Genomic DNA, 12,126 nt, shown 5'->3' with positions numbered 1-12,126 from the left:
ATTTAATATGAGTGGAGATGGGGGGATTTATTGTGGGGAAGGGATTTAATGTGAGTGGAGATGAGGGATTTATTGTGTGTGGGGAGAATTGGAGTGGAGATGGGGGATTGAATGTGTGTGGGGGGAGATTTGTCATGGGGATGGGGGGATTTAATGTGTGGGGGAGATTTGAGGACACAAAATGAAGAGCAAAGGGGGAGATGTGGGGCATATATGAGGAAACAGTATGGGGGATGGGTGCAGACAGTTTGGGGAGCAAATGGGGGAATGTATGCAGACACAGTATGAGTAGCGATGTGAAAAAAGTATGTGTGCATGCGTAGCATGGGGGACAGTGTAAGGGCACAGCCAGAAGGGGACAGTATACCAAGGAGGGGGGTCTGATGAGAGTACAGTATAAATACTGGGCCCTATAGGGGGACACAGTATGAGAGGACAGTGTGAAAAGGGGGCCGGTATGGAAATGAGAGGTCAGTGTGAAGAGCATGTACCATAAGAGGGACAGTGTGGGGGTCATATTTTGTGCAGACAATATAGTGAAGAGCAATTTTTTATACAGGAGCATTATAATGACACTTGTATCTTTAAGGGCGTCATGTGGAGATTTTCTGCAAAAGAGCGGAGAAGATGGAGGTCTGCAGAGACGGCTGTGGATGAGAAAACTCATCATGGGGTCTGGACAAGATGAAGAAAAGGAGAACGGCTCCAGAGATGACATCATCTATAAGGTACCTGGATGTAAATGTTATTTGTGATACTGACTAATTCTCATGTTTTTATTTGTGTTAGGAGCATTAAAGGCAATGTCCAGGTTTGTAATGAGTCTGCAGTCATTCTTTGTGACTGCAGACTTCTGACTTCTCACAGTGCGCACTGCACACTGTCAGGATTCTCTCGTGCTGGCGATTTACATACATGCGGTCACGTGCTGACTAGACATGTGTGGTCTCACTCAATGAAAATGAACTGAGCGAGGTCGGGCACGTCTAGTCGGAGTATGGTCAGAAGTATACAAATCACATACTTGTGCTGACATGACCGTCCACCGGCCAGGGAGAATCCTAGTAGTGTGCAGTGCATGCGTTGTGAGAATTCAGAAGCTGCGATGTCAGGATTCAGCTCTGCAGGTTCCAGTAGTCGTCACATGGACACTTAACTCATATGCGATTTTCATAATTGTGGTCCTGTGACAACGAGCTTCTCTTCTGCTTCTTTCAGTTTTTCACTGAACATTGAGAGCATTAGAGAGAGGAGCTCGTCGGTACATGACTGAGTGTGCAAATCGCATATGGCCTGGGGGAGGTGAGGGGGGGAGGACGCCAAACTGAATTCTTGCCCAGGGTGCCAGAAACCCTAGATACACCTCTGGGACCATGTATACCTGGATTGGGGATATAGATAGATAGATAGATAGATAGACACACATATACATACACGCACACATACCAGGATAGGGGACATTATTACAGAATTTACTACATTTTTTACTTCAATTTTTTTCTAATTTCCTCCTCTAAAACGTAGAGCTCACCTCCTCCTCCCTTTGCCCAGATACTTCTATACAAACAAAAGGGTCTGGGACAGACTATTAATTATAATACGCACTAGAAATAGGCCGGATGCTATGGCATCGGGAGTGCAGTGAAATTAACATCTGTGCAAGCTTCGTGGTGCTGACAGGAGCAGCGGACACCATTTGCGCTTTCCAACATATCTCTTCTATATCATCCCTCTGCATTTTTGTATTTTTGCACAGGTGCAAGTGACACTGCCGCGGTGCCTTATGGGATTCGGGGACAGCGGCCGGAAATCCCAACTGGAGATTATATATAGAGATGTGAAGAACAGAAAGTAGGAATCTAATATGAGGCCTAGTGGATGGTGTAAAAAGTGCAAGATTTTATTTTAAATAAGTGATAAGAAAAAAAAAACAAAAAAAAAACAAACATTTAAAAAAAAAAAACACTCATTTTCTTATGACACGTTCTTTTTATAAGCGGTTTTCCAACCATAGTAAGTGATGGCACAATGCTAACATATCCTTAAAGTTACTGATCGGTACTAGAGTTGAGCGAACTGTCGGATTTGGTTCCGAATACGATCGGCAGCAAACACAGGTATTACATACCTGGTAATGTGTTTTTTCATGAGACATGACGGCACCACGAGAGAGGGGATCCGCCCATCAAGGACAGGAAACCTTCAAGATAAAAGGGGCGGCTCCTCTCTCCACATCAGTTGTTTTACAGAGTACGAGAGGAACTCCGCTGGTTAGTGTACACATAAATAACACATCCTATACGGTTCTATTCACCGATACCCCAGGGAGTGTATAATACAAAAAATGCTAATAATGCACCCAACTAATGACGTGATCAAAAGGGTGGGAATATAAGGGTGCCGTCATGTCTCATGAAAAAACACATTACCAGGTATGTAATACCCGTGTTTTTCCATCATACATGACGGCACCACGAGAGAGTTACAGAGATTTGTATTCTCTTTAGGGAGGGATCACTGCTTGTAACACTCTTCTCCCAAAAGTGAAATCAGAGGTAGCAGATAGGTCTAGTCTATAATGTTTAAAGAAAGTAGACGGAGAGGACCAAGTGGCCGCCTTACAGATTTGGTCGATGGTAGCATCTGCTCTCTCCGCCCACGACGTCGCCATGGCCCTCGTGGAGTGGGCTTTCAGACCCTGTGGAACAACCCTGCCTGTACTACTATATGCTAGAATAATGGCCTCTCTCACCCATCTAGCGATAGTCTGTTTTGAGGCTTTAAGGCCCTTCCTTGACCCCTGGAACAAAACAAATAAAGCCCTCTGTTTCCTCCAGGATTTTGTACTCTCTAGATACTGTAGGATACATCTCCTGACGTCTAAGCAATGGAGTCTCTCCTCTTTCTTGTTACTAGGATTGGAACAGAAAGAGGGTAGGGTTATATCCTGAGCTCTATGGAATCTCGATACCACTTTGGGGAGATATGCCGGATCTAATTTTAATACAACCCTATCATCCAAAATTTGTGTGTAAGGGGGGGGGGTCAGCTGACAACGCGTGTAAGTCCCCCACCCTACGGGCCGATGTAAGTGCCACTAACAAGGCTGTTTTTAATGTTAGTATTTTATCAGAAGTTGTATTTAACGGCTCAAAGGGGCTTTCTGTCAGAGCTGTTAACACCAGATTTAGATCCCATGGTGGAGGAGTAGAAGATGGAACAGAGTCAGCTCTACTACAGGCTCGGATGAACCTCACCACCCACCTATTACTTGCCAGGTCACAGTTGAATAGGGCTGCTAAGGCTGAAATGTGTACTTTGAGGGTACTAACAGCTAACTCCAGATCTAAGCCCTTCTGCAGGAACTCCAGTATTGCCACTATCGGGACCTCCCCTTCCCGCATTGGCCCGGAGCTGGACAGGAATTTCTTCCATATCCTCCCATAGATCTTGGTCGTTACTGGTTTTCTGCTGCTGAGCAAGGTGGATATTAACCCAGCTGAGAACCCCTCTTTCTCTAGTAACAACCGCTCAAATGCCAGGCTGTCAAATGAAGCCCGGAGTTCTGCGGGTGGTTGAAGGGACCCTGAGTTAGAAGGTCCTGGTCTTCCGGGAGAACCCACGGGTCCGTCACTGACATCACTCTCAGCCAGTAAAACCACGGTCTTTTCGGCCAGAAGGGAGCGATCATAATTACTCTGGCCTTGTCTTCCCTGATCTTCCTCAGAACTGCTGGGATTAGACATATCGGTGGGAAGGCATACAGGAGTCCTGACGTCCATTCTACGGTGAAGGCGTCTACTGCCAACGGCCTGTCTGTAGGGTTCAGGGAGCAGAACTTTTGGACTTTCTTGTTGACTTTTGAGGCAAAGAGGTCCACCCTGGGTTTTCCCCACATGTGCACTATCCGTTGAAAAACGGACTTTTTTAGGGACCATTCCCCTTGCCTCAAGTGGTTCCTGCTTAGAAAGTCTGCCTTTATGTTGTCCACACCTCGGATATGCAGGGCCGATAATGACAGGAAGTGCCTTTCAGCTAGAGACATGAGTCTTGTGGTTATGTGCATCAGTGCCCGAGAGCGGGTGCCTCCCTGGTGGTTCACGTATGCGACCGCTGTTTGGTTGTCCGATAGGACTCTCACGTGATGCCCTGCCAAGTGCGGAAGTAATCTCTCTAGCGCCCTTTCTATTCCTAGGAGCTCCCACTCGTTTGAGGATAGATCTTTCTCCTCTTGAGCCCAGGGCTCTTGGACCCATAGTGTGTCTGAGTGAGCTCCCCATCCCCATGGACTGGCGTCTGTTGTGATTATCATGGAGGCTGTGAATGTCTAGGGAACTCCTCTGGGGGATGACTATCTGTAACCACCATCTGAGTGATTGGAGTACAGAGAGCGGGAGAATGAGCTTCTGCTCTAACTGTCCCTGAAGTTCTCGGTCGTTCTGCAGCACACACCATTGCAGTTCTCTTGCATGGAACTGGGCCCATTTTACTGCCGGTATGCAGGAGGTTAGGGACCCTAACACCGACATGGCCCTTCTTAAAGTCATCTCCGGTTTTTTTAATGTGGCCATAACATCTGTTTGATTTTTCCTTCTTTTTCTTCTGGGAGGTGACACTCCTGTGCCACGGAGTCTACCGTTATCCCCAGGAAATTCTGGATCATTGCCGGCTCTAGCTTGGACTTTTTGAGATTTAGTTGCCATCCCAATGTCTGAAGAGTGTCCATCACTATCCTGACCTGCTCCTGACAGTGAGAAAAGTTCTTTCTCACTATCAGGAAGTCGTCCAAGTAGGGAATTATTAGAGTGTCTTTTTCCCTGAGATGTGCTGTGACCTCTGCAATCAGCTTCGTAAATACGCGTGGGGCGGTTGCTATCCCAAAGGGCAGAGCCCTGTACTGGAAGTGACGCAGCTGGGACCCCATCTGAACTGCCACTCTGAGGAACTGACGATCTTGTTGTCTGATTGGGACGTGATAATAAGCGTCCTTGAGGTCGAGGACGGACATGTAGCACTGGGGATAGAGAAGTTTCACCGCCGATTTTATGGTTTCCATCTTGAAAGATGGTACTACAAGAAATTTGTTGAGGCCTTTTAGATTTATAATTGTCCTCCAAGAGTTGTCCGGTTTTTTTATGAGAAAAAGAGGGGAATAAAATCCTTCCCTCCTTTCCTCTATAGGAACTTCCTCTAAGACGTGCTTGTCTAGGAGTGATGTTACTTCCCCCTCCAGACTGTCTTGCTTTTCTTGGGAGGACTGTACCGGGGTCTGCATATATCTTCTTGGAGGCCAGTGGTGAAATTTTAGCTTTAGGCCTGATTCTACGATCTGCCGGATCCATATGCTAGAGGAGATCCTCTCCCAGGCTGGAAGGAAGTGAGAGCCTCCCTCCCACCTGAGAAGGACCGTCACTGGGAGGGTTTTTTGGTGTCTCTGGGGGACTTGCCGAAATAGAAGCCCTTTCCTCCCCTGGGTCGCTTGTCCAGGTTGCTCCTGTCCCGGTCTCTGTATTGCTGCCTTCGGAACTTTTGGCCTCTACGAAAGGAGCGACGAAAGGGCTGAAATGGCTGTTTTGGAAAGTTCTTCTTTTTATCACCGGCCTTCTCCAATACCTCATCTAATGCCGGTCCGAACAGGAAGTTTCCTTCACAAGGCAAAGAACAAAGCTTCATTTTTGCCTGAGTGTCCCCCGGCCAGCATTTAAGCCATACGGCACGGCGTCCAGTGTTAGCTAACGCTGCTGATTTTGCTGCCAGCCTAGCAGAGTCTGCAGATGCTTCAGCTAGAAACATAGCCGCTGCCCTCATGGTTGGAAGTGACTCTAGAATAGCTTCCCTGGGAACTTTTTGCTCCACCTGTTTCTCCAGGTTGTCTATCCAGATTTTAAGGGATCTGGCGACACAAGTGGCTGCGATAGCTGGCCTTAGTGCTCCCGCTGAGGCTTCCCAAGCTGTCTTCAGGGAACTGTCCACCTTCCTGTCCAGAGGTTCTTTTAGAGAACCTAGGTCCTCGAATGGCAGGGAGGACTTCCTGGCCACTTTTGAGACCGCCACATCAATTTTTGGGGCTCTGTCCCAAGATGAGGATGCTTCTTCTTCAAAGGGATACCTTCTTTTTAGGGAGGTAGTTATTTGGGACCTTTTTTCTGGCTTTTGCCATACCCTTTTAATCAGTTCTTGTATTTGATTGTTAACAGGGAATGACCTCCGTTTTTTCTTTTGTAGGCCACTGAACATGAGTTCTTGGGCTGTTTTTTTGGCCTTCTCATCTACCAGCCCCATGGTAGAGCGAACGGATTTAATAAGTTTATCTGTAGCCTCAGCTGGAAAAGTGTCTTCCTCCTCCAAGCTACTATCAGAACAGCGGGCCGTATCTGAATCCTGCTCTGACCCCGAGGAATCCCTTTGGGATGCTATAGAGGGGCTGGATCTGTCCCTAGATCTGGCATCTGTGTCAGCCGTCTGTAATGCTCTTACGGACTTAGAGACTTCAGACTGAATCAGAGATCTTAGACTGTCCGTAAAGGAGGGTGTTTCCTCCGCCACAGTCTGGTTAATACAGTCCTGACACAGTCTTTTACCCCAAGATGATATTAAGGGCTTTTTACATAAGGGACATTCTCTATTTTTAGTCTTCGTCTTATACTTTTTGGTGACCTTCTATACTCCACCCCGCAATGTATGTAAGAAAAGAGGGGAGAGAGGAGATAAGAACAGACATTAGCGTGCTGGACTTTCTCGTAGTTCACTCACCACTCGGACGTTTTCAAAGTACGGGTACCGGATCCGGAGGTTGGCTGGTTTTCTCCGTGTCTCCCAATGAGACTAGGGACCCCTCCTTGGTATGCCGTATACTGTCCGAGCGGCTTCTGCTGCTGCCATGGCGGGTCTGGCTCTTTTCGCTTGAGCGAGACCGCCTCTCCTGCACCTCTTGCTGTGGCATCAAATGCTCTGGCGAGAAACTCTCCATTATACACACCAGCACACAACAAGAGTAGTCACCTTCAACCTGGCCTGGTTTTAGTGACACAGGGCAGCACTTCTAGCTCGTTTAAATAGATTCACCTTTTTTTTTTTTTTTAATGAATCACCTGCTTGATCCTGCCTTTATTGGCTGCTCAGCACCAGGTGTATTTAATCCAATTAACTACCTGGCTGATCGTGCCTGCACCACCTCCGTGCATGTAATCAAACACCTGGTTGATCCTGCATCTGCCACCGCTAGCGCAATGCTGCTGTATAAACAAAGCGTGCCCCTGGCACTACTTCCGGGGCGTGCTCTTAATCATTCACCTGGTTGATCCTGCCTCTGACCCAAGTGCCACCGCTGGGTTCTGCACGCGCACCCTGCACTTACTTCCGGTGCGCGCTGCTCTGTCGCCCTCCAGCGTCCATGCACTCACCTTCCAGGCGCGCATCCGGCCCTTACTTCCGGTGCGCGCCGAAGATTCCTGTCCTCCTGCCCCAGTGCCCTGCACAAACGTTCCGAGCGCTGCTGCCCAGCAATGTGCGCACGCGCGGCCGCCTCCTGGGATCATGGCGCCGGCCAGGCAGGAAACTCTGCAGTGTCCCCTCCGTCCGACACGCCACGCTCACCTCCAGAACCATGCTGTCAGATACCGCTCCACACCTCTCCGCTTGTTTCAGGTACCGATCCAGGAAGGAAGGAGAGGGGGGAAGGAGAGGGGGGAAGAGGAGGGGGGTGGGCTGGGGGGACCATCTGCAGTGCTCAACAGGGATGGCATAAAACCTCCAAGGAGCCTTACCTAGCCTGGGCACCGATGTGTCTCACAGGCTGCATGGCCACCATAGTCAACAGGGAGGGAGCACCTTTGTGACCTCCGAGGACAATTGGCAGGTGGATTTTTTTTTTTTTTTTTGGTAAAAGGAAAGGCCTCCGAGGCTCCAACTTCACCCGGGCATTCGCCTCGCGGGCTGTGGCCATGCTTCATTCAGGGGGGGCATGGTATACATTGACCCCCGAGGCGACTACGGGTATCTGGTGACGGGTGCAGCAGACAGCGCCTGCCCAAATCCACCCGACCCAGATCCCGGCATCCTCTTCAATCTTCATCAGATGTCTTCCATCTTGAGGGTTCCCCGTCAAGGACAGGAAACCAACTGATGTGGAGAGGAGCCGCCCCTTTTATCTTGAAGGTTTCCTTTCCTTGATGGGCGGATCCCCTCTCTCGTGGTGCCGTCATGTATGATGGAAAAATATTGTTTTTTGCAATATTTGCCGATCACAGCCGAACGTCATTAGAATTAATGGGTGTAGAATATGATCGGAACCGAACAACAAAACATACATTAGGCACGAATAGGGTAACAATATGGCACAAATATGGCAAATTCAGATTCGGCGACCGAATCCGAACAAATTCGCTCTAATTGGTTTTACTACCCCCAGTCTTATCATACAGACACCGAACCCTCTTCCCCACTCGTCAGAATGTCCCTAAATAACGAGAATCCCCCTTTCAACATCGTGCTGCAGTCTTTATGGTTCCTTACCTCATTGGGCCAGCCAAAGATGGAGAATGGGAAAATTCCAGAGGAAAACCAGGTGTCGAGGACGTCTTCATCTGCAGCACAAACATAGACGTGTGTAGAATGAGGAGCGGCGGCGACATATCGAGAGAACCCGTTTGTGAACGAATCAACAAATTATGTATGAATACTTTCTCATATTTAATATCATATTATTATTATACCATATGTCATACATATATTACTGCCAATAAGGCGAGTTCTATGATGACTTACCCTGCTTAAGTGACACCTTTGCGGGAGCAACATTGAACCGTTTGGCGGCTTTGGCCCTCACCTCCTCCTCTGATCGGCCGCTGATCCAGTACTTGCCATCAGTATCCTGCACAGACGAGCAGCGGGGTCAATATGTGAAATACACCAACACTAAGCGCAGTCACATTAGGCTGTAATATAGTCACAGATTAACCCCCTGCCGTACAGCGGCTACTACAGCGAGCCCACCTACGGCCCAACCTGAGAGCATAACGCAGCCGTCCTGCCCGCTCACCTCTCCGGGGGGCACAGACGGGTCATTAATAGTGACAAAGTAAGCCGGGATGCGGTGACCCCACCATAGCTGCCGGGAAATGCACCAATCTCTGCAAATCAAAAAGGAATTCAATGTCAGGGGAGAAAACTGGAGGGTGCAATGATATTTCAGAGCTGGTTTTAATGGCAGGGTGAGGATGATTTACTACTAATGACATATTTGTATAGCCCCTTCTGATGCCAACTGCATGCAATATATGTGTCTAGTGCCAACTACTACCCTTAACTTTATCAATGTCAGTACAGAGAGAGATCACAACCATCCGCCACAAGACACGACACCCACCTGATATTGTCCATCCAACTAAACCAAGTCTTATTGTGGAACTCAGGTTTGATTGACAGGTGTCCATCCCGGACGGCATCGGCTGCTTTCTTGCCCATCGCGTCACACTGCACGTACCACTGAGGCTTTAGGAGAGGCTCCACAATATCCTTAGAGCGACTAAAAAACAAAAAAACTTTAGAGCTTGGACACCAAATGAAAACAAAAGGTCATAGCTGTCGACTGGTCACTGATCGTATAATGTCCCCTACTGGGAGGAGGAAACATGGAGACTGGTAGGAGACACAGGAAGCAGTGCTGAGGAGCAGCAGAGGTCCGGTAGGCAAGCATTTATTTTTTTATATAGATTGTCAGACCCCATGGTCTTAAGACCCCTTAAGGCCATAGTTTCCTGAACCCTCCATTTATCTTCTCTGAATGAAAGCCTCACAGTTCTCCCCCCACTGATGATGTCCAGGAGGAGAATGATCGGCACATTGCGTTTTCACACTTGATCCCCATGTTCTCCCAGGTGTCCCCTCTATACTGACAACACATGAACAATCAGCCGAATTCGGGGAGCACAAGAGAAAAAGCTGCTGACCAAACGAAAATAAGCAACTTTAAAAAGGGGTCATTACCTGCAGATAGGGACCACCATAGGATTGTCCTTTATCTCCTTGAATAATCCCTTATCTTTCAAAGCTTGCAAGACGGCTTTCCTGGCCTCAAAACGCTTCATTCCCTAATTCAGGAAGCAACATTTAACAATGATGAAAATCAGGAATAAAAAAATAAAACTATTTAAAAAAATAAATAATCAGATGAACTCCTCACCAAGAATTGCTCAGGAACATTCACCAGCAGCCCATTGTCGTCCATGATGTTAATAAACCCCAGGGAGTGTCTCATCCCGACCTCATAATCAGTCTGGTCATGAGCGGGGGTGATCTTCACAGCGCCTGAAATGGAGGAAGAGAGAGAGAATACGATGAGGAGACACGGGCGGCTTCATGACGGAAGTGTCCTGCGTAGTTCCCAACCTACCAGTCCCGAAGCTCATATCCACAAACTCATCGAACACAATGGGCAGGAGGCGAGAGGAGAAGGGGTGGACAACAGACTTTCCCCGCAAGTGCTGGAATCAGAAACAGGATAAGTCACTATCCACAGCCAAAATGTTCAGAACGTAAAGAAGAAACGCTGTTTTACCTGGTACCGCTGATCCTGAGGATGTACAGCCACCGCCGTGTCCCCCAACATGGTCTCAACACGAGTTGTGGCCACCACGACCTCCTCGCCTAGAAGAGCGTCCAAAGCAGAAAGGAGTCAGCAAATGAATAATTAAAGAAAACAAGAGTCGTAAATACACAAAATCTCACCTGTAAATTGTACTTTGTAAGCAAAGGAGACCAACACCCCAAATTCCACGCCCTCCTTGTACCCAGGCACCGGCAGTATCGTGCGAGCCGTCAGCTCCTTCTTGTCCACCTACAATGCAGAATCCGGGGATGTCAATCATGCAAGAGAGTAAAGCGGGGGCTAGACGGCAACTTTGGCCACGACTGTGCGATTATATGGCAGCATAATGCAGTGAATGGGGTCACGTTGCAACCCCTAAGGTCCCGCTACGAGTAAGTGGAAAAAAGTCGGCCCAACTATTAATGACAGATATACCCTTCATGACAGAGCAAAAGTTTAATTTTTGTGCTTTCGTTTTACTTATTTGTCTCCTTTTCTGCAAAGAGCCCAAACTTTCCCCCCTCCCCCGGACATAACTGTACAAAAACTTGGGAATTTTTTATTTTTTTACAAAAGGAATTGTAGTTTTGAATGGCACCATTCACTTTACCATGTAAAGTCCTCAGTGCTTAGTAAATAATTAACCCCTTTACCCCCAAGGGTGGTTTGCACGTTAATGACCGGGCCAATTTTTACAATTCTGACCACTGTCCCTTTGTGAGGTTATAACTCTGGAACGCTTCAACGGATCCCAGTGATTCTGACATTGTTTTCTCGTGACATATTGTACTTCATGACAATGGTAAAAATTCTTTGATAGTACCTGCGTTTATTTGTGAAAAAAACGGAAATTTAGCGAAAATTATGAAAATTTCGCAATTTTCCAACTTTGAATTTTTATGCAATTAAATCACAGAGATATGTCACACAAAATACTTAATAAGTAACATTTCCCACATGTCTACTTTACATCAGCACAATTTTGGAACCAAATTTTTTTTTTGTTAGGGAGTTATAAGGGTTAAAAGTTGACCAGCAATTTCTCATTTCTACGACACCATTTTATTTTAGGGACCACATCACATTTGAAGTCATTTTGAGGGGTCTATATGATAGAAAATACCCAAGTGTGACACCATTCTAAAAACTACACCCCTCAAGGTGCTCAAAACCACATTCAAGAAGTTTATTAACCCTTCTGGTGCTTCACAGGAATTTTTTGAATGTTTAAATAAAAATGAACATTTAACTTTTTTTTCACAAAAAATTTAATTCAGCTCCAATTTGTTTAATTTTACCAAGGGTAACAGGAGAAAATAGACCCCAAACATTGTTGTACAATTTGTCCTGAGCACGACAATACCCCACATGTGGGGGTAAACCACTGTTTGGGCGCATGGCAGAGCTCGGAAGCGAAGGAGCGCCATTTGACTTTTCAATGCAAAATTGACTGGAATTGAGATGGGACGCCATGTTTCGTTTGGAGAGCCCCTGATGTGCCTAAACATTGAAACCCCCCACAAGTGACACCATTTTGG

At 47.2% G+C, this 12,126-nt stretch overlaps 1 protein-coding gene across 2 annotated transcripts in view; it reads right to left on the bottom strand.

Moving 5' to 3' along the window:
- VARS1 (valyl-tRNA synthetase 1) overlaps positions 1-12,126 on the bottom strand; it is a 45,136-nt gene that overhangs the window by 18,491 nt on the left and 14,519 nt on the right. For both annotated transcript variants that reach the window (XM_069746478.1, XM_069746479.1), the window contains exons 11-19: positions 10,729-10,837; positions 10,559-10,647; positions 10,394-10,484; positions 10,184-10,308; positions 9,988-10,091; positions 9,368-9,526; positions 9,041-9,131; positions 8,767-8,872; positions 8,515-8,585 (exon numbers count right to left, since the gene is read on the bottom strand). In XM_069746478.1, the coding sequence (XP_069602579.1) occupies positions 8,515-8,585; positions 8,767-8,872; positions 9,041-9,131; positions 9,368-9,526; positions 9,988-10,091; positions 10,184-10,308; positions 10,394-10,484; positions 10,559-10,647; positions 10,729-10,837 (945 nt within the window). The remainder of the gene's footprint in view (positions 1-8,514; positions 8,586-8,766; positions 8,873-9,040; positions 9,132-9,367; positions 9,527-9,987; positions 10,092-10,183; positions 10,309-10,393; positions 10,485-10,558; positions 10,648-10,728; positions 10,838-12,126) is intronic.

This window comes from Ranitomeya imitator, chromosome 2, assembly GCF_032444005.1.
Source record: "Ranitomeya imitator isolate aRanImi1 chromosome 2, aRanImi1.pri, whole genome shotgun sequence".
In the NCBI taxonomy this organism is placed as follows: Eukaryota; Metazoa; Chordata; class Amphibia; order Anura; family Dendrobatidae; genus Ranitomeya; species Ranitomeya imitator.
This window is presented reverse-complemented; position numbering and strand designations above follow the sequence as displayed.